We start from the raw sequence: 22,296 nt of genomic DNA on the forward strand, positions 1-22,296 counted from the left end.
CATGCATCCATGCATCCATGCACCCATCCATGCATCCATGCATCCATCCATCCATGCATGCATCCATGCACCCATCCATGCATCCATGCATGGATCCATGCACCCATCCATGCATCCATGCATCATCCATCCATGCATCCATCCATGCATCCATGCATCCATCCATGCACCCATCCATGCATCCATGCATCATCCATCCATGCATCCATGCATGCATCCATGCCTATTTCGTGCCAGTCACTGTGCTGGGCAATGGATTCACATGGCCTCTGCTTTCCTAGCACAGTTCAGGAGACACAGAAACAGGTATTATGATCCCAAGAATACTATAATGGAGGTATGACTCAGAAGACAAAGCGACTACCAGCGCTCGACTGGGGCAGGGTGGAGGGAGGTGACGCTGTCCAGAGGAGGAGACATTCGAGGACAATCTTTCTGAAGGGTGGGCAGACATTGAGAAAGGGTGTTGCAAAGACAGATAAAGGCAAGGTACATCCTCTTCTGAAGAAGTGTTCGTGGGGTCCCACCGCAGGAGAGATGAGGTGGAGGAGGAGGACTGGAACAGAGTGCGAAGGATTCTGTATAGCAGGTGAAAGAACAAGACCGAGGTCGTCCCTGGAGGAGGACACTCGGATCCAGTACTGGCTTTTTTTAAGCGAAAGACTGGCACGATGAGATTTCTCCTTCAGGAGGATAATTCTGGGCAATGTGGAGGGTGCAGAGAGTGGGGCAAGGTTGTCTGGACTAAAACTAGTCAAGAGGAGAAGAGGGGCCAGGCAGAAGAGCTATTCTAGGGCAAAATGGACTGGACCTGGGGCAGGATGATGGGTGCCTGACATTTCGGGATTTAAGGAGCTAATATATTTCTCCTTCTTCCATGTCTTTTCCCATTCTCCCCCTGTCTTTCCCACTCAAATGAACTAACTTCACACTTCTCCCTCCACTTTTCTGCACAACAAAAAGTAATACGCACAGCGAGATGGTTTCTGAGATCATCTTTAAGGTCCAAATGTCTTACCTGATAGGAAATAAGACGAAGTCAGGGAGGGAGACAAACCATAGGAGGCTCTTAGCTATAGGGAACAAACTGAGGGTTGCTGGAGGGGGTGGGGTGGAGGGCTGGGGTAACTGGGTGACGGGCATGAAGGAGGGCATGTGATGGAGTGAGCACTGGGTGTTACATGCAACTGATGAATCACTGAGCTCTACCTCTGAAACTAATTATACACTATATGTTACCTAATTGAATTTAAAGAAAATAAGTTATTAAGAAAAAGGTTCAAACATAAGCCCTCAGTTCTGTCACCACCTTCTAAGCTCACCCTTCATCCCTTTCAAGCTTGAGAGCATACATTTCTTTTAGACTCATGAATCACTTTAGTCGAAGAGTCATGACCAGAAGGTAATGAGATCCACATTGCTACATATCTAAAGTGATTTTGGGGGATGCCTGGGTGGCTCAGTCGGTTGAGCATCTGCCTTCGCCTCAGGTCGTGGTCCCAGGGTCCTGGGATGGAGCCCCACATCGGGCTCCCTGCTCCGCTTCTCCCTCTCCTTCTGCTGCTCCCCCTCCTTGTGTTCTCTCGCTTTGTGTCAAATAAATAAATGAAATCTTTTTTAAAAAATGATTTTGGGACTGAAAGGTAGTGGTCTGTATGGCATGAAATCTACTCTATTAAAAAGTACTGATATAAAGAAAAATTTAGAAGGATGCTAAAGAAGGCTAGAAAGAATGAAAGAGATGCACCATATATAGGTGGGAAAACCTATCACTATAAAGCCGTCATTTCTCTGCAAATGGTGTATAAATTTAACACCGTATCAAAATAGCAATGGGAGGCTGATCCAAAGGTAGTGAGTTATCTCAAGTGATGGTTCCCAGTTACAGATCAAACTCCTTGTTCTACTCATCCCCTCCCCCCTCCTCACTACTGCACTTGACTAGTCTTTAGAAGTAAATGGATGACAGTGGGACTTTTTTGGGGGGAACTTGATTCCAAACAATCGGAAGAATCAACTCACAAGTTTAGCTAGGATAATTCTGAAAAATAAGAGTAAAGCAGGCATTTGTCTTACCTGATAATTTATTAACTTACAATAATTAAAATTGTGTTATTGGTGCAATAATACGAAACAGAGCAGTGAAAGAGAATATGGGATCCAGATACAGACTCACATGGTAGCGTTTCAAGTCAATGGAGAAAGAATGGCATAGTCACTAAACTGGGTTGAGACAGTTGGCTCTTCATTTGGGAGAAAAAAAGTGATAGCTCTCCATCTCACACCTTAAAATAAATTCCGGATGGGTTAAAGATCTAAATGCATGGAATTAAAACTATAAAAGTATTAGGAGAAAAACAGGAAAATATTTTTATAACCTTGGAAGTTAGGAAAAGCCTCACAAGACATCAAACCCCAGGGCTATAAATAATACCACCTAACACTTTATAGTATTAACCACGTGCCAGACATTGTTCCAAGCACTTTACAAATATCAATTCATTTAATACAGCTCTATGCATTAAGGTTTTATAATTATCCCCGCTTTACAAATGAGGAAGTGAAGGCACAGTTAAGTGACTTGCAGGTTCATACAGCTAGCAAGAGGCAAAGCTGGTGTCCGAACCCAGCAGTCTAGTTCAGAGTCCGTGGCCTTCATCGAAACACCCTACCTCAAGAAGACTAAGAGATTAAAATAAATAAAATGACAAATTGGAAGAAGCCTCTTGTGACCCTGCAACACGTAACAATGGAGAATAACTCCCCACATCTACGAAGAGTTCCTACCCACTAATAAACCTAGTATCGGGATTTTGCATAAAGCACTATTTCATACGATGGGCAGGGGTGTTAAGTCAAGGCAACCTTTCTAGATGGCATTTTGCCAGTTCCTGTCAAAATTAAAAGTAGGCTTTTTCTTTCATCCAACTCTCATTTATTCACTCAACAAATATTTGTTGAGCCCTTTTAAAATTTTTTTTTTTTAAAGATTTTATTTATTTATTTGAGAGAGAGAGAGCAGGAGAGGGGGGAGGGTCAGAGGGAGAAGCAGGCTCCTCGCCGAGCAGGGAGCCCGATGCGGGACTCGATCCCGGGACTCCAGGATCATGACCTGAGCCGAAGGCAGTCGCTTAACCAACTGAGCCACCCAGGCGCCCTGTTGAGCCCTTTTTATGTGCCGGGCACTATTCTAGGTGATAAGACTAACATAGTGAGGAAGAGAAGACCCCTCTCATGTATTTTATTTCTATTTTTATTTTTTAAAGATTTTATTTATTCATCTGAGACACAGAGATACAGAGAGAGGGAGCATGAGCAGGGGGAGAGGCAGGCTTCCTGTGGAGCAGAGAGCCCGACGTGGGGCTCGATCCCAGGACCCCGGGATTATGACCTGAGCCGAAGGCAGACGCTTAACGGCTGAGCCACCCAGGTGCCCCTCAAATGAATAAAATCCTTAAAAAGAAAGAAAGAAAGAAAGAAAGAAAGAAAGAAAGAAAGAAAGAAAGAAAGAAAGAAAGAAAGAAATACATTTGAGATAGTGTTATGAGTTATTTAAAAAAAAATTAGCAGGGTGATGTGGTAAAGGGTGAAGGGGCTTGGAGTGGGGGCTACTTAAAAAAGAAGCCCTCTTTGAGGATGGCAAGAGGGTATCAGAGATTGAAAGAAAAATTTCTCCACGCAGAAGCAGCAGCATGTGGTGGGAGTGGGCTTGCTGGAGGGTAGAGAGAAGGCTAGTCTGGCTCAAGGATAGGAAAAGACAGGGAGACTAAGGCTACCTGTGGTCTGTGTGGAGGTCGGATCATATGGATGCTAGGAGCCAGTCACCTATTTGGAAGCCACTGAAGGGCTTTACGCAGAGGGTGACAAGGGCTGGCTTAAGACTTGAGAAAGACCACTCTGGATGCTCTGCGGAGAAGGGACCACACAGGGCCAAGAGGGGAGCCAGGAAGAGGCCTTTGTAAGAGGCCCGATGAGAATGGTGGCTGGGGGGCGCCTGCGTGGCTCAGTCGGTGAAGTGTCTGCCTTCGGCTCAGGTCATGATCTCAGGGTCCTGGGATCGAGCCCCGCATCGGGCTCCCTGCTCAGCGGGGAGCTCCTTCTCCCTCTCCCTCTGCTGCTCCCCCTGCTCGTGCTCTCTCCCTCTCCCTCTCTCTCTCAAATAAATACATAAAATCTTTAAAAAAATAAAATAAAGAGATACTGACTCAATGAGTGAGCAGATGAAGAGGGCAGGGATAGGCTGGAAGATGGGAAGTGCAGAGAAACAAGACTGACCCTGTGTTCATAATCACTGAGGCTGGAATATGGACACTTGGATGCATGAGGGTTCATATTGTCTTTTATGTGTGTACATATGAAATTGTCCATAATAAAAACTTAGAGATGATGTGGTAGAGAAAGTCCTGGATTGGGCACCAAGGAAAGTTAAAATATATTTTTTTAATGTATTGTTGGGGGGGGGAGGGGCAGAGGGAGAGGGAGAAACAGACTCCCCACTGAGCAAGGAGCCTGACACGGGGCTGGATCCCAGAACCCTGAGACCATGACCTGAGCCAACCCTGAGTCAGATGCTTAACTGACTAAGCCACCCAGGTGTCCCAAGGAAAATTAAAATATTAAAAATAAGACAAATTGTAGGACCCCCTCGGGGATAGATGAACATCTCCCACAGGCCCAGGTGTCCTCGGGGCCTCCCACCCACCTCGGGAGTCTGGATTCATTCTGTTCTTCCTGGGTCTAGAGCCACCTCGTCTGATTCCAAGCCCACTGCTTTCCCCCTGCACTGCGCTGGCTCCATTCAAGAAATTCCAGGACTGGGCGCCTGGGTGGCTCAGTTGGCTAAGCGACTGCCTTCGGCTCAGGTCATGATCCTGGAGTCCCGGGATCGAGTCCCGCGTCGGGCTCCCTGCTCGGCAGGGAGTCTGCTTCTCCCTCTGACCCTCCCCCCCTCATGCTCTGTCTCAAATAAATAAATAAAATCTTAAAAAAAAGAGAATGGTGGCTGGGACCAGAGGGGCCCGGAGATGGAGAAACAAGAGACAAAACCAGCCGTTCCGCGTCGATGAGCTGGACTTGAAGACGGATTGGACAGAGGGGCAGGAAGAGGGGAGTAAAGGCGACCCTCAGCCTTGACTTCCCCTCGGAGTATTAGACCACCCCGCGCACGAAAGGCACGCAGAGGGGAGTGCGGGAGCGTTCGGTGCGCGCGGGGGAGAGCGGAGCGGCTGCAGGGACGCGGCAGAACCGAATCACGGCGCGCCCACTGCACCGCAGCCTGCAGCCTGGGAGAGCGGCGTAGAGCGGCCACGAGGGGCACCTCGTGGGACAGGCCGGGTGCGGCCGCTGCTCCCGCAAGACGGACCGCGTGTTTGCGTGACCGTGCGCGGAGCGGCGTCGGAAAGCGGGCGCTGCACTGGGCGGGGGCCCGGGGCAGAGGCCGCTGCCCGTGGACCCTGCCTCGCAGGGCGCGCGGACGGCCGCGCATCCGGGCCCCGCGCGGCTCGGCTCAGCCCGGGGCCGCCCGCGCCTTTTGTCCGGCCCACGTGGCCCGCCCGCCCCGCCCACCGCGCCCGCGCATGCTCCCTGGCGCGCGGCGCGCAGAGCCCCGCCCCCGGCCGCCCAGCGCGCAGGGCCGCGGCCCCCTCCTCGCGCCCCCTCCCCACCAGGCGCCCGTCGCGGTGCGTTTGCGTCATCGCGCCACGCCACCACCGGAGCCCGGGCGAAGATGGCGGCAGCCGTTCTGAGCGGGCCCTCGGCGGGCTCCGCGGCCGGCGGGCCCGGCGGGGCCGGGGGTCCGTCGGCGGCGGGCTCGGGCCCGCGCCTCCGCCTGCTGCTGCTGGAGAGCGTGTCCGGCTTGCTGCAGCCGCGCGCGGGGAGCGCCGTGGCGCCCGCGCATCCCCCGGTGCGCTCGGCGCCGCACTTGCCCGGGCTCATGTGCCTCCTGCGGCTGCATGGGACGGTGGGCGGGGCCCAGGTGAGTGCGGCCCGCGCGCCCGCGGCCCCGCTGGGGAGCTGGGGGGCCGGGGGCGCGGGGGCGCCCCTGCCGGAGCCCGCGGGAGTGCGGGCGGCGGAAACCCGGGGGACAGGAAGGGCCTCTGCTCCGCCGTTGGGCTGTTGGCGGTCGCTCGGCGGGCCCCGCCGCCGGCTGGATGCCCCGTCTCCCCGCTCCCTCGCGCGTCTGGGGTTGGGGTGGTCCGGACGGAGGCAACGGATGGGGACGACGAATACCGACCGAGCTCTTACTGCGGCTGAGCCCCGGGCGCTCCGCTCACAGCCGCGGTGGCCGTGAACACACTGTCGCGAATCCCTGTGAGGACCGCGTAGTAGGGACCTCCAAGCTGACCTGGAGGATGGCAGAGCTTTTCCTGAGGCGCTGGAGTTTAAGCTGAGACCCGCACCTCCCCGATGGGTGGAGGGTTGGCTAGGGGGAGAGAATGGGCAAGTCCTGTGGTAGGAAGGAGGTGAAAAGAGGGGCGTCGTGGGGGGGCTCAGAGGTGGTGGGGAAGACGGTGGGCGCAGTGAGGCTGATGGGGGGCCAACGCAGAGGTCAGGCAGAGCTTTGTAGGCTGGCTTAGAAGGGGTCCTTAGGATTGTGTACTAACATCCATTCAGTTCCGCAAACTAGAAGCCCAGATGTCATCCTAAACACGTTCTTACTCCCATACCTCTCTCATGATGCAGTCCTGTTGATTTTATCTTTTTTTTAATTTAGAGGTTTTATTTATTTATTTGACAGAGAGAGACACAGCGAGAGAGGGAACACAAGCAGGGGGAGTGGGAGAGGGAGAGGCAGGCTTCCCGCTGAGCAGGGAGCCTGATGGGGGGCTCAATCCCAGGACCCTGGGATCGTGACCTGAGCCGAAGGCAGACGCTTAACGTCTGAGCCACCCAGGCACCCCGATTTTATCTTTTTTTTAATTTAAAGATTTTATTTATTTATTTGACAGAGAGAGACACAGCGAGAGAAGGAACACAAGCAGGGGGAGTGGGAGAGGGAGAAGCAGGCTTCCCGAGGGGCAGGGAGCCCGACGCGGGGCTCGATCCCAGGACCCTGGGATCATGACCTGAGCCGAAGGCAGATGCTCAACGACTGAGCCACCCAGGCACCCCTGATTTTATTATCTAAGTAGCTTTCAGATCTGTCCAGTCCTTTCCATATCCTTCCCATTGCCCTGGTCCTAGCTTGAACCGTGTCCTCTCGCCCAGGTGAAAGCACTGATTGTAAGAAGGCATAGTGTGTCCAACGTGATGTCTGAGGGTAGGTGCTCCTTTAAAAGCCCCTGCCCTCCGTCCTCTCCTAGCCGCCCCCCCCCCCAATTTTAGCCACCCCTCAAGATCCATATACATGAGGTCTTCTTTGTCCCATGTTTGTTACTGGGACCTTCCCAGCACTATGCTTCCTTCCAGGAAGAGGGTTGTCACAACCTTGGGTGGTTCTCTGAGCTTAGCCCCAGATTCGTCAGGGACGGTCTTATCGCTGATACTGACATTACTCCTCACTGTGGAGGCTGCCAGGTCCGTATCTCTGCTATCTCAGCCCACTTTGGGGAGTGGGAACTGATTACGCGTTTTCTCTTCTCGATCTCCGTCTTCTAATTCACGTGGGTTTAAGTATTTCTGAAATACTGTCTCTTCTGTCTGTACATGTGTGCTTTCTTTCATCGTCCCAAGCTTTCCCCGCCCCCCTCAAGGCAAGCTCACGAACGCAACGTCTTGCTTGTTTTCCGCAAGTGTCTAAAGCCTAGTAGAATTTAGAGCAAAGCTAAAGGTGATGTGGGAACCTAGACTCCCCCTTTAATATTGCCAGTGCCACATTTTTTGGGCCTTTTTTCTTGCTAACGTCTTTCGTCTTTCGTATTGGATTCTCGGTTCACAGGGTTTGTGGTGCCGCCACCTGGAGGGTTTGCTTTGCTTCCCCATGTTTTCATTCAAACACTACCGAGTACCTGTTATGCGTTAGCTACTGTTTCTTGTTTCTGGGTAGACAGATAGGCATAGTCTCTTCCCTTGGAGAATTTCTAGTCTAATTGAGATGAGAAATAAAGTAAGTAAATAGGCTTGGAGCTTATTGGAAGGACAGAGATCCATTGATTGGGCCATCCGTTTAGGCTGAATCACAACTCGCTTTCCTGTAGGTACTGTGAACTCGTAGTTGCACAGTGAGACTGGATCCGTTCACAGTTTCTGGTGTGGCTTATAGCAAGTCTCCTGACTTGTCTTCTTGCCTCAGTCTTGTGGCATTTCATCCATTTCTCGCACGGCAGCTGGAGTGAGCTTCCTCAAGTAAAATTCTGATCCCGTTTGCCGTGCTTTAAAATCCATCACTAGCTGGGCTTTCCTGGCTTCAGGCCTTTGCACTTAACTGTTCTCTGCTTGGGGTCCCTCTCTGTGCTGCTTCCCTGCTCGCCACAAAAATCTTCTCAGTTCTGTGCTTCTCATTGCCTTTGGGAAACCTTAGCTGTCTTTCCTGCAACGTATTGAAACGATGTATTTATTCGTTTCATGTGTATATACAACCTTCTTCCTTCACACCAAACAGCTAGGCTTTGATTTGCTTTGTTTTTATGTGTAATTAAAAAAGGTGGAACTTAATTCAGATTACACAAGAGTAGAGAAAATAGTATTTTGAGGGACGCCTGGGTGACTCAGTCAGTGAAGTGTCTGCCTTCAGCTCAGGTCATGATCCCAGGGTCCTGGGATCGAATCCCGTATCGGGCTCCCTGCTCCACAGGAAGTCTGCTTCTCCCCTGCTTGTGCTCTCTCTATAAACAAATAAAATCTTCAAAAAAAAAAAATAGTATTTTAAACCATCCCACCCTATGCTTTCCCCGTCACCCAAATTTAACAATGAACTTCTTACCAACATGGTTTCATGCCCATCCTCCCAACTCTGCCCCCTCCCCCAGCATTTTAAAGCACATCCCACATCTCATTTCCCCTATAACTGCACGTTCTTAGAAGGATGGATTGTCTTACTCTGTCTTCATCCCCAGGGCTTTGTCCTGTTCCATTCCCCAGTCGGTAGCCAGTGATCTGTTTAAAAATATCAATAAAAGGGGTGCTGACTGGCTCAGTCCGTAGAGCATGCAACTTTTGATCTCAGGGTTGTTAGTTCAAGCCCCATGTTGGGCATGGAGCCTACTTTAAAAAACATGTATTCATATCAATAAGATGACAACATTCTCCTGCTCAGAACCACACAGTAATTTATCATTGCATGAGGCCCTGCCTCGTGTGTCCTCTGCTAACCTCCAGACCTCGTCTCGTACAACTTCTGGACCGTACTCCAGCTGCCCAGGCTAACCTCGTTTCTAGAGTATGCTGAGGACATTGCTCACCAGCTCCTTGGCTCTTCGCTGGGAAACTCGGGAAACTCATGGGAGGGTGAACTCGCTTAAGTCTCAGCCTCTGTGCTCCTGTTCACAGGAGTCTTTCCTGACCACCCCGTCCCAGTCCGTCCCATTCTGGGCATTCTCTGCCACACTGTCCTATTCTGTTTTCTTCCTAGCATTTATCAGCATTTGAAAATTAACCTGTTTATTGTCTGTCATGTTCTCTTTTCCCTTCTTACCCAGTTTACATTCCATTATAATCCCTGTGCTGCCCCTCTCCCTTGGTTGTACGTGCCTGGCAGTACCACGGCTGTGGTGAATTTACTGTGACTGCAGAAGAACCGGTCTCCTTGCGGACTGGTCTCACTTAGCACGCACGGCCATCATCACCTCCAGGGGACCCTAGCATTGCCCAGCAATCCTGCCGCATTTCCGCTTTTCTAGACAAGTTTTTGGTTTTTTTTTAAAGATTTTATTTAGAGACAGAGAGAGAGAGACAGAGGCAGAGGGAGAAGCAGGCTCCCCGCAGAGCAGGGAGCCCGATGCAGGGCTCGATCCCAGGACCCCGGGATCATGACCCGAGCCGAAGGCAGACGCTTAACCGACTGAGCCACCCAGGCGTCCCATCCTAGACAACTTCTGACTCCTTCTCTGCACCCTCCCTCTTAGTTGATGACTTGCTTCCCGTTTCACCGAGAAGGTAGAGGCAGTCGGATGGGCAGTCCCGTGGGTTATCTGCCGGCTTCACTGCATCTGTGTCCATACGTTCTGCCTTCCCTCCCATGGCGAGGGGTGAGCTGGTCCATGCCCCTGTTTCAGGCCAGCCCTCTGTGCATGAGATCTAGCCCCTGTCCCCCCACTTCATCAGGATGATCTTCCCTCTGTCGGAGCATTTTGTCAGCGCACCGCTCAGAGCTGCTTTTAACACCCCCCTCCCCCACCCCCCAACCCCGCCGTCTCCTGCCCCATTTCTCTTCATGGCAAGACTCCTCAAAAGAATTGTTGTACTTGCTGTCTCCGATTCTCCCATTCTTCTTCTTCTCCTTTTTTTTAATAACATTGCTTTGAAATGACAAAGTTTGTGGAAAATTTGAAAGAATAATTAAAAGAATTCCCGTATACCCTTCACCCAGATGCCCCAAATATCAACATCTTATTTATTTATTTTTTAAAGATTTATTTACGTATTTTAGAGGTATTTTAGAGGGCGAGGGAGGGAGAGGGACAAGCAGACTCCCCGCTGAGTGCAGAGCCTGATGACATCATGGCCCTGAGATCATGACCTGAGCTGAAACCCAGAGTCGATCCCTTAACCAGCTGAGCCACCCGGGGTGTTCCAAACGTCAGCATTTTAAATGCATGTTTGTTTTATCATCTTCTGCACATTTTTTTCTGGGTCCTTGTAAGAGTAAGTTGCAGGCGTGGTGCCCTTTCATCTCTAAGGTTGTTCTGCCTTAGAGAGGATGTGCCTTAACCACACTTCCACCATCAAAGCCAGAAAATCCACACTGATACGACAAGTTACCTAATCCACAGATTTTCCTTCAGTTTTGTCCGTTGTCCTGAAGGTGTCTTTTAGCCAAAGGAGGGGAATGGGGTACAGGGCTCGGTGCAGGAGTCCCTGTCTCTGGCATCCTTAAACCGAAGCTGCTCCTCGGGCTTTGTCTGAAGAGCGTGATGTTTCCGAAGAGAGAGGATAAGTATTTTTCAGGCTCTCCCTGAGTGCAGGCTCAGGGCAGTGTCCTGGTGGTTGACGCAGGTTGTATTTTTGGCAGGAATACTGCAGCAAGGTGTTTTTGGTGCGTCAGCGCGGGTGGGGGTGTGTGGTGTGTAACACGGGGTTCTCCGGTTACTGGTGTGTGTCTTCGATCACTGGGTTAAGGTGGCATTTGCCAGGTTTCTTCACTGTGAAGTCGTGGTTTCTCTTTCTGTAAGAAGCGTCCTGTGGGGAGAGTATAGCAACGTCTTGTGTCTCGTCAACCTTCCGCTCTCGTGTTTTATCCGTGGAAGATTCTGCCCTGAACGAATCGTTCCCACAGTGGCCGTCCCCTACAACTCCTTCCGTTGAGGCTCCCAGCCTACCCTTTGGCTGAATCACCCCTTTACCCAGTCACGTGGCAGTTCTCGAAGACCGCCCGAGACCACCAGGGTCTGCAGCATTTCCTACAGTTGGTCCCTCCTTCCTTCTTGAAACTTCTCTCAGCTTCTGGGACACCACTGTCCTGAGTCTCCGGTCACCGTTCCCGTCCGTCCTTTCTGCCTTCACTGGTTCCTCCTTCTCTCCGGCCTCTGAGTGTTTGCCCAAGAGCCCCGTGCTCCTACCGCTTTCCTCTCTTTCACACTCTCCCTGGGTGAGCTGACCCCGTCCGCGGCCAAAGTTCCAAATTCATGCTCCAGCCGCGATCGCTCCTCATCCAGCCCCGCCCGCCATGCACCTGTTTGGCACGTCCGAGCTGATGTTAGGTGGGTGTCCCAGATTTCTCGTATCTGAGCCCGGACTTCTGATTCTCCCCCACAGCCCGCGCCTCCTGCAGAGTCCCCCTTTTAGGAACCCACCACTCCATCTGCCCAGTTGCTCAAGCTAAAAATCTTGAAATCGTCTTTGCCTCTTCTCTGTATTCCCCCATGTCCAGTTTGTTACCCTGTCCTGTTGGTTCTACCTTCAGAAGAGATCCAGAGTTTGACACTCCGTGTCCCCAGCATCACTGCGCTGGTTGAGGGGGGTCACCTCTCCCCTGGATCTTCACCACAACCTCCTCCCGTCTGCATCTGCCTCCCAGCAAGCGACTCAAGTGTTGCGGATGTATTTGAAAAAATACATTTAGGTTAGATAATATCACTGTGCCCCCTCCCCCCCACCCCGCCGTGGCCTTTAGCTTATTCAGAGTACAGATCCCCCGTTGCCTGCACGACCCTGAGACCTCTGCCCTGCCCCCGGGACTTTCCACTCTGATGACCTCTGCCTCTTGCTCACTCTTCCCTCGCCGCAGTTCGCCTCCTTGCTCTTCTATAGCAACCATCACCATGATCAATTTCATTTATTCATTTTTTAAATTATTTTTATAGATTTTATTTTTTGAGTAATCTCTAGACCCCACGTGGGGCTCTAATTCACAGCCCCGAGATCAAGGGTCAAGTGCTCCCCGCCTGCGCTGGCCGGGCGTGCCCACCCCGATTGGGTTTAGAACATGTCATCCATCCAGAAGGAAGCCCTGTGCCCCATGGGGGTCACTGCCCATTTCCCCGCAGCCACTCTACTTTTTGTCTCTGGGTGTGGCTACCTCAACCGTTTCATATAAATAAATTCTATAACATGTGGCTTTTGGGTCTGGCATCTTTCATGTAGCATCATGTTTTTAACATTTATCTGTGTCTCAGAACTTCATTTTTTTTTTTAATGGCCACAGCTCTTCTGTCGTGGATATGCCACATTCTGTCATTAATTCACCACTTGGTGAATTGTTTCTACTTTGGGGCTGTTGGGGGTGATGCTGTGAGCTTCTTGTGCAAGTTCTGGTGAGAACTAGGTTCTCCGGTCTCTTGGGCGTGTCCCCGGGCGTGGAAGTGCTGGGTCGTGTGCTGTGTGACCTTCGGAGTAGCTGCCAGAATGTCCCAAAGTGGCTGCACCATCTTACAACCCCGTCAGCAGGGTATGCGGATAGGAATGCGTCTTGCTTCCACTTTGCTCAAATGGCGTTTTTAGGGAGGGTTCCTGTGCCTGCTCCGCGTGAAACACGATCTCCCTCCCCTGCGCCAGGCCCTCGCTCCTTCTTGAGTCTGCTGTATTCCGCCCCACGGCACTTAGCGCATCCCACACACTGTTTCGTGTTTGGTCGTTTGTTTATTTTCTGCCTCCTCTACCTGGAATACAAGCTCCCTGGCACCTACAGCAATGTCCCGGGTGAGGTCGACGTTGAATAAACACTGACGGAATAAGTGAATAAACATTACCCCTCATGAGAGGAGCGACCTTGTTTATTTTGTCCAGCTCTGGATTCCTTCATCTGACTCCACGTGTCTGTCGGGAGAATGAGTGATGAGCCCGGTTAGGGAGGTCCAGGGGCCACGAGAGGAGCGTGGCCTTTTGGGGGGAGGGCTGCGGAGGAAACCTATCTCAGGGCCCCTGGAATGTGAGGGAAGGAGGCTCTGGCTGACTGGGTCTGTGTTGACATTGGTTAACGGCTTTCGGGGAGCCGGGAACGGGACGAGGAGGGCTTGGGGTGAAGGAAGAGGGTAACAGACGAGGTCCATCCAGCAGGCGTGTGTGGGATCTGCGCTGGGCGCCGTCCAGGGACACCGAGCTGAGGGAGGCGCATTGCTGGGCTGAGTTGGGCTGTCCTGCGGGGCCCTAACCTGCTGGGTGGGAGGTGGGAGAAGGGGTGAGGCAGGACGGGCCTGGAGGAAGGCCCGAGGCACAGGCTTCTGTGTGTCAGCTGCTGAAAATGGGGCCTCGGGCTCAGAGGAGGTATGACGTCAGGAGAGGCTTCGTAGGTGAGGGCAGGGAAGGGCCCAGAGAAGCGCTCCCCTGTCGTTAGCGTCCTAATCCTGACTCGCTTCCCTGTTTGCTCCCCCAGAACCTGTCAGCCGTCGGGGCGTTGGTGGGTCTCAGTAATGCACGGCTCGGTTCCATCAAAACCCGGTGAGTCTTTAAGCCTCTTTTTTCTCCAGGGGGATGTTTCCTTAAGCGGGCTGTCCATTTGTCTGTCCATCCATTGTCACCACCCCGTGGGCTCAAAGAGACTTCTCCATTGAGAGGGTGGAGCGTTTCCTTCTTTTCCTGGGCCCCCCTGGGGTGAGCCCCGCCTGTTCCAGCCTCCGGGTTGTCCCACCTGGGATCAGCTCCGGTCCTTGCTTCCTTGCTGCCCACACCTCACCCCGAGCCCTCCAGGCATTTCGGGAGTTAGAAAGCACCGAGGGTCTGGAGGTGGCGTCTGCTCTGGCCCCGTGAGCGTCCCAGCGCGGTGACCAGCGTTCTCGGGAGCATGGCAGCCGCTGCGGATCGTCACTGGATGCTTCCTTGTCAGGTTTGAGGGCCTGTGTCTGCTGTCCCTGCTGGTGGGGGAGAGCCCCACGGAGATGTTCCAGCAGCACTGCGTGTCCTGGCTCCGGAGCATTCAGCAGGTCCTGCAGGTAAGGGTTCTTACCCCCAGCCCTGCCGCCATGCCTCAGGCCCCAGCCGCACATGTCCCCGGCCCGCGCACGTCCCCGGCCTGGACACCGAGTCCTGAGGACCGAGGCAGCGCCCTGACAGCAGGGAGCAGAGCGTGAGCTTCAAACACGGCTGTAAACTTTTTGATGTTTTTATTCAGGGGGTAATTTTAATTCGATCTTTCACATACTGCAACCACTGACCGATTTCACTTCCTCGCTAGCTTTTCTAACATGCAACATCTCGAAAGTTCCTTTCTCCAGGTATTTTATTTTTATTTATTGTTTTTTTTTTTTTTTCTGCTCCCTTCTTTCTCTTTTAACATTTTCAGATTTTTCAGCTCTTACATGCTTTGATGATCTCCCCACGTAGCTCTTCAGCAAGCACATTCTGAGCACAGGGGGCTGAGTGCTAAGCTCTGGGGGGACAGTGGTCAGGTGACCCTGGACCCCACTGGCGTGGGCTCGGAGTCCAGCGTGGGGGGTTGGAGAATTTCCCATGAAGTAAATGTTTGCAGATAGTAAATTTAAAAAAAAAAACGATTTTATTCAGAAAATACACCATGTAAACCATCTCCTAATGGTTCATTCCAGTAGCTGGTATTCACATTTTCAGAGGATGTATTTGGAGCAGATCAATAAATTGTACTTATGGGCACCTGGGTGGCTCAGTCGTTAAGCGTCTGCCTTCCGCTCAGGTCATGATCCCAGAGTCCTGGGATCGAGCCCCGCATCGGGCTCCCTGCTTGGCGGAAGGCCTGCTTCTCCCTCTCCCACTCCCCCTGCTTGTGTTCCCTCTCTCGCTGTGTCTCTCTCTGTCAAATAAATAAATAAAATCTTAAAAAAAAAGAAAGAAAGAAAGGGGTGGGAAACGCTGGAGGAGGTGCTGACTTGGGACAAGGGAGATCATCATTTTGGGTTCCTGAAGACAAGAAAGGAAGGTCTGGAGCTCAGAGAGGCTTTGGCTGTCAAACACTTTGGAAGCATTTATATAATCATATCTACCCTAAAAGTTTAAGATGTAATCATCAACCAAAGATCTTAAAAGATGTGAGGATAGGGTGCCTGGGTGGCTCCGTCGGTTAAGTGTCTGTCTTCGGCTCGGGTCGTGGTCTCATGGTCTTAGTGTCTCAGTGTCTCAGGGTCCTGGGATCGAGCCCCACATTGGGCTCCCTGCTCGGCAGGAAGCCTGCTTCTCCCTCTCCCACTACCCATGCTTTTGTTCCCTCTCTCGCTGTGTCTCTCTCTGTCAAATAAATAAAATCTTTGACAAAAATAAAAAAATAGTACTTATGTGGCAGCCCATCGTAGAAATCCATAAATCCACGTATCGGAGTGGAAGATGTTTTTCTTCCATAGTTACTCTGTTGTAGTTTTTCTGTTTTAATTTTCACCTGCGATCAGAGCATTTTAATTCTCTATATTGCTCTTGTAATTTATTGTTCTTTATTTACATAGTTGTAAACGTATGTGGCAGTGTTCAGATCCCATTCAGTTTTAATCAGCCTCTGAGTTTTTAAACTCTTGGAAACTTTCTCAGATAGTTATACTAGGTAGGTGCTGAACACCTTAACATACTCAGAATTCTGTCTATTCAGAAATTCTCTAAATCATGCTGCTGACCATGTGACTCCTTTTATTTCCCCTGCAACAAAATAATCTGAAGGTAGTTTTCTATCCTATCTTTGGCCAAACTTTTCTTTAGGAAAATTTTTATTGTTAAAGTGCAGCTGGCCGTGCAATGTTATCTTAGTTTCAGGCTTGAGGGTTCTCCGTGTTCTGCTCCGGGATACAGATAGGAAATGTTTTCGGCTTTGCAAACCGCATATGGTTTCTGTTGCATTTTGTTTCTTTTTTTCTTTTCTAGCCCTTTAAAAATGTAAAACTCATTTCTAGTTTGTGGGCCATACAAAAACAGGCACCCACAGACTGTACCGTTTGCCGATCCCGTTTCTAGCAGAAGAGACTTCACTAGAATAAACGTACAGTGGGGCGCCTGGCCGGCTCCGTCGGTAACTCTCAACCTCAGGTGGTGATTTTCCAGCTCAGGTCGGGCATGGAGCCTGCTTACAAACAGAAGAAGGAGGCGCAGCGGGTTGAAGTGGCACCGCAGCAGGTGCCGTGGGGGTAAAGAGCGCAGTTCCCTGAGAAGACATACCAGAGAACCCGAGTCAGACTGGACCGCTCTGGGCCGCTGGTCCAGGGAGGGCCTTTCCGAGCCAATTGGGCTAAGAACGTGTTGTAAGTGTGCAAAAGCCCTGAGAGAGGAGGAGTTTGGCCCATTTGGAGAATTATAAGCAAGCTGGTGTGGCTGAGTGGGGTCGATGAAATGTGACTGGAGTAGGGGGGAGAGAAATGTGATTGGAGTGGGGACCAAACCACGTGTGGTGGCCTGGGCATGTTAGGGAGCTTGGTTTTTATTCTTAGAACACTTGGAATTCGTGGGAGGTGTGTCTTTTTTTTTTTAAGATTTTATTTATTAGAGAGAGAGAAAGCACAAGAAGGTGGAGGGGCAGGCAGAGGGAGAGGGAGAAGCAGGCTCCCTGCCGAGCAAGGAGCCCGATGCGGGACTCGATCCCAGGACCCTGGGATCATGACCTGAGCTGAAGGCAGATGCTTAACCGACTGAGCCACCCAGGCGTCCCTCATGGAACGTTTTGAGTAGGGGTGAGGAGGAGGAGGAGGTGGTGGTGGTGATGACGTGATCAGATTTTCGTTTGGAAGTACTACCTTGGCCGCTGTGTGGAGAAAGGACTAGAAAGCCAGATTGGAGGCAGAAATGATGAGAAGTTGATTGAGTTCAGGAGAGGGTTAGAGGCAAAGTGGGCAGGTCCCGATGGTGGGATAGGCGTGTCCAGGATGACTCCCAGATTTCAGAGCACCCAGACGGCCAGGCCCAGAGGGGAGGGGTGGCAGCGCGGGTACTTCTGTGGACCGGATGTGCCGGCTCGCCCCCTTACACGGCCAGGTAGGGGAGGGGGAGCTGAGAGAGGATGCGCCGCAGACGGGATAGCAGGGCTGTGGGGTGGGTGCGCGGAGGGAAGAGGTGGGACCTGTCTGAGGTGGAGCAAGGTGAGGATGGAATCCTGTTTCAGATTTAGCAGCTCAAGGGTTAGGAGACGGCGGAGCTCGGGAGAACGAACGGAAGTGGGGAAGCCAGACAATCCAGATGTTGGGCCTCACAGGGGGCGGGGCTCGGGAAGGGTGTTTACGGAGGGGGCACTTGCGTGCAGAGGACTCTGAGGGGCTAGCTGGACGTGTGGGACAGGCGCTGGGTGACAGGATGGAGGGAGGGTGGTGAGCACGGAGGGGGCGGTGTCAGACTTGGCCGGGGACTCCTGCCCGTCCCTGGGCTTCTGTGAAGGTTGCAGCGGTGGGAGAAGGTGTGAGTGGAGGGGCTGGTTAACGGGACCGAAATGCAGGGGGGATACTGGGCAGTGTTGGAGGGCCCTCCATTCTTATTTTTTTTAATTTACTTTTTATTTTTCTAATTTAAATTCAGTTAGTCAACATATAGTACATCGTGAGTTCCAGATGGAGCGTTCAGCAGTTCATCAGCTGCATGTAACACCCAGTGCTGATCACATCACGTGCCCTCCTCCACGCCCGGCACCCAGTTGCCCCCTCCCCGCCCCCGTTCTTACTTTCCTGCTAAGTGTTCCTACTCATCTTGTACCTGCGGCCTTGGGTCTAGTGGGAGACAGGTGCCGACTCTGTTTCCCGTAATACGTGTTAATTTTCCAGGGAAGTCCTAAATCCAGACTGTTTCTTTCTCCACGAGTCCAGGACAGGTGTGAGCCAGGCCGAAGCCCGCTTGGCGACACGGGGCGGTTTTGTTGTGGCTGAGGCTGTCCTCAGGGCAAGAAGTGCTCTCCTCCATTCCCAGTAGGGAAGCGCAGTCGGGGGAGCCAGAAACTCGACATCTTCCCATTAGTCAGATCTGTAAGGCCTGGCTTTGTTTCTTTCCTTTCGGAACACATTTCAAGTCCCCAGATGCCCGTGATACTAAAGTGCAGACCCGCATCCTTTCTGTAGACAAACACGCCACGTTGGGGTTCCCCGTGTCCCTAGTGGGTTTGGGGCAACGGTGACGTAACTGGTGTTTCTCAGCAGCCCTGTGTGTCCTGCCTCCCGTGCCGCCCTGCCTCTTGGCAACCGCGACGGCGAGCTCAGGCGCATGGGTGTCGTTTCCGTTAGTCCCAGGACCCGCCCCCCACGATGGAGCTGGCTGTGGCCGTCCTGAGGGACCTGCTCCGCTACGCGGCCCAGCTGCCCACGCTCTTCCGGGACATCTCCATGAACCACCTCCCCGGCCTCCTCACCTCCCTGCTGGGCCTCAGGCCGGAGGTGAGACCCCTCCCGGCCCCCCACCCTCCAGCGGGTTACAGTGCAGGGAGCAGGGGGGAGCGGGGAGGGGAGGGAGGGAGAGCCAAGGACGGTGCGTGAGGGGTGGTGGCCTGCGCCGGGGGGCTGGGGGCTTTGGGCTCTGCGCCTCGGCCTGACTTTCTCTTTTGCCCACAGTGTGAGCTCTCAGCGCTGGAGGGAATGAAGGCCTGCATGACCTACTTTCCTCGGGCCTGTGGGTCTCTCAAAGTAAGTATGCACCCACAGTCCTCTTCCACCCGCGTAACCCTCGCTGTCTTAGCTCAGACCCCGCGGCGGAGGATTCTGAGCCCCTGTCCGCTGAGCGCACGGTCACCTGACTCCGCAGATGGGACCGCGCCACCTCGTAGCCCTTCCTGCTCACAGATAAACCAACTTGCCTGAGATCGGTAAAGATCGGAACCCGGGTCTGCTGCCGAAGCCGGGACTCCTTCCCCTTTCTGCCCTGCCCGTTTTCCTCCGATCCTCTTTCACTTGGTGCCTACAGCTCTTGCTGTTTCCTCCAGGAAGCCTTTCGGACTTACTTCTTCCCTGTATTAACGCGTATTCCGGACTAAACTCTCTCCGTCATGACCCGTACGAGGGTTTTTTGTTTTGTTTTTCTAACGAAAGTTTTACTGAGTTCCGTCAACTCTGCCTTTCTTCTAAAATGCTCTGTAAATGAACCGCTCGGATGATGCAGGCTGGGTCTTTGTGCCCGAGCCCGCTCTGGTCAGAGGAGGGAGGTGTTACTGCAGGGCTCCGTTGGTCCAGCTCCGAGTGGGTGTATCTGTGTCTGCCTGCACCCCCTGCCCCCCACCTGTGAGACGCAGGGAGAAACTGTCACTGCCCGGCCAGGATTCAAATAGTCGGGGACTCTGGGATGTCCAATGTTTCCTGCACTGGTGTCTCTTCATGGTCCCTGTGAGTGTGGAGAATTCGTCCGTAAGTTTCTGAAGTTTGGGCCAGAAGTTTGAGGGCCCTTTCCAGAGCTAACAGGACTTCATATGTCGTTAGAGGGCGTGTGTGCCTTTATTTTGCTGAGAATAGAGTGTCCTCTGGAGAACGGCCCTCTGCTGAGGGTTTTGGTTTCGTCGGCTGCCAGCATGTCGGGCAGGAATCTACAAGGCTCCTGGGGCGGTTTGTACTTGGAGGACCTTGCAGCCGGGACTGAGGAACGGATACGTGCCATTGGAGTGTCTGTCTGTCCTCTGGCTCGTCCCTGGAAGCTCCCAGGGCAGCGGTGGTCTCCCGGTCCGGGATGCCGCCCCTCTGGCGTTCCGAGGCTGTGCAGTCAGCCCCGCAGGGGCTCTGCCTCTCCTCGCCAAGGTGACGAGTGGCTCCGTGCACTGGGACACGTGGGACATGCCCTGGGGCTGTGTGCGCGCGCGTGCCCGCTCTTCAGGTGGAATGTCCTGCGTGAGCCCTTGCTTCGGTGTGTCCTGTGGGTCGTCAGGGCCGTGTTAGCGAGCTGAGCTTTATCGTGCTCACGGGCGCAGCCTTCTGTGGGCCTCAGCCCGCTCTGCGCCGCAGTCTGGTGGGGGGGACCGTGAGCAGGAGTGGGCCGAGAGGGCAGGGCCGCTCTGGTCGGGCCTTCGGCTGCTGTCTAGGAAACGTCGTCCGTGGGGAAGCAGGGGAATCAGGAGACGTGGGGGCGGTCGCTGTTCTTGGTTTGAAGTGTTCGGACCCTCCCGCATTGCGGGAAAGTGCCCTCCAGGTCCCAGGGGGAGTGGTTCTAGGCCTTCTGCCCCGGGATCGCGAGAACAGCGCTTGCGTGGTGGTCACTGAGTCCTGAAGTGTGATGTGGGAAACCTCACGCGGTTCCGGCCCCGGGGCGGATGGGGGGAGGCTGGGAAGCTTGGCCTCCGTCCCAGAAGTCGCTCCCTGTGCCTGATACCTCAGCCGACGGCCCCCCCACAAGTTCACTCTTGTGCACGAGGCGCTCCCGCCCCCACGGGGTGTGTCCTCCCCAGCCTGGGGTCCACGGCCTCTGTGTGCTCCTGGCGGTGGTCTCCCCTCTGGTCCGACCGTGTGGATGCCCTTCCTCTCAGCCCTGCGGGGCCTGCCTCCCAGCGCCCGCGCCTCTTGTGCCCCCGGCTCCCTTCTCGGGTCTTCCTGACGCCTTCTCACTTCCCCCCGGAGCTGGGGTCCCATTCCACGCCTTCTCTGTGTCCACTTCGGCGTTCTTGCCCTCGTTCGTGCCACGGACTCCTTCCCGGAGATGCTTTTAAATTCCTAAAGCACACGGAATCGCAAAGGAAGCGGATTCTGATTGAAACGTGTATTTTAAACGATTGTGATAGAGCAGCGTGGGTTTCGTTGTTAACACGTCAGACGACAAGATCATAGACCTTTCGAGTCAAGTGACGCACGTGACCGATGTTTCAAGACGCCTGTTGATCATAATGTGAAGCGAAAATGCGCGGTTTCTCCTGGCGGCAGGCAGAGATGCTGCCGGTGCCTCTGGGGTTCTCTGTCCACGTCTGTAGTTAGCTTTCAGGTTAGTGCAACGGTAAAAATCTTTCTTCCCAGCCATGGTCGCAGGCCCCTCTGACTCCAGCCCCAGGTAGCTGTGGCTTTCCCGCGGCCGGCGGGGTTTGCCCGTGGACAGGCTGCTCTGACCTGGCCCTGCCCTCGAACCCCTGCCTGGGGCCTCCCTTCCTGGCTCAGACCTTCGTCTCGTCGCAGCTGCAGGGAGGGAGGGAGGGAGGGGGCCGTCATTTTGCAGACCCCCCCCCCCCGCGTCTTTGGGGCCGAACGGGGAAGCGAGCTGCGGACGGGGGCTGACGTTCAGCAGGTCTGCTGCCCGGCCTGGTGCTGAGCCTCCCGTGTCCGCAGGAGGGAGAAAGCCTGCGCTTGTGTTCTCCTGGCAGTGCACGGGGGTATGCGTCTCTGGCCCTTGGAGCTGACTTACGAGCCTCTTCTTGTTTCCTCTGACCCAGGGCAAGCTGGCCTCGTTTTTCCTGTCCCGGGTGGATGCCCTGAGCCCTCAGCTCCAGCAGGTAAAGGGAAGAGAGGGAGGTGGTGAGCCTGGGGATCTGAGCTGGAGCTTCTGTTCTTTCGGCTCTTCTCTGTTCCCACCGTTGGACTGCGTTCCCTCTTCCCTCCCGTTCCCTGCACACAGTCCACACAGCGCGACTTCTGCCTCCAGCTCCCGTCTGTGGCTCGCTGCCTCGAAGTCCTTTCTGCTCCCCACTGAGCTCTTTCTTGGCGCGTGGGGGTCGGGGGGCTCTGGGGCTGGGCTGGAGTCCCGTCTGACCGCTTCCGACCTGCCTCCCGACCTTCCTCCCGCAGCTGGCCTGCGAGTGTTACTCCCGGCTGCCGTCGCTGGGGGCCGGCTTCTCCCAGGGCCTGAAGCACACGGAGAGCTGGCAGCAGGAGTTGCGTAGTCTCCTGGCCTCCCTGCACAGCCTGCTGGGGGCCCTGTACGAGGGCGCAGAGACGGGTAGGGGCA

At 53.6% G+C, this 22,296-nt stretch overlaps 1 protein-coding gene across 1 annotated transcript in view; it reads left to right on the forward strand.

The window, feature by feature from the left end:
• The first annotated feature begins 5,725 nt into the window (after positions 1 to 5,725).
• The window catches only part of PELP1 (proline, glutamate and leucine rich protein 1), a 20,977-nt gene continuing 4,406 nt past the window's right edge, over positions 5,726 to 22,296 (forward strand). Inside the window, exons 1-7 of the mRNA XM_034989414.1 lie at positions 5,726 to 5,974; positions 13,907 to 13,971; positions 14,357 to 14,462; positions 18,678 to 18,827; positions 19,002 to 19,073; positions 21,785 to 21,844; positions 22,137 to 22,287. Coding sequence (XP_034845305.1) covers positions 5,726 to 5,974; positions 13,907 to 13,971; positions 14,357 to 14,462; positions 18,678 to 18,827; positions 19,002 to 19,073; positions 21,785 to 21,844; positions 22,137 to 22,287 — 853 coding nt within the window. The remainder of the gene's footprint in view (positions 5,975 to 13,906; positions 13,972 to 14,356; positions 14,463 to 18,677; positions 18,828 to 19,001; positions 19,074 to 21,784; positions 21,845 to 22,136; positions 22,288 to 22,296) is intronic.

This window comes from Mirounga leonina, unplaced genomic scaffold (genome assembly GCF_011800145.1).
Source record: "Mirounga leonina isolate KUSES-001 unplaced genomic scaffold, KU_Mleo_1.0 Mir_488, whole genome shotgun sequence".
Lineage (NCBI taxonomy): Eukaryota > Metazoa > Chordata > Mammalia > Carnivora > Phocidae > Mirounga > Mirounga leonina.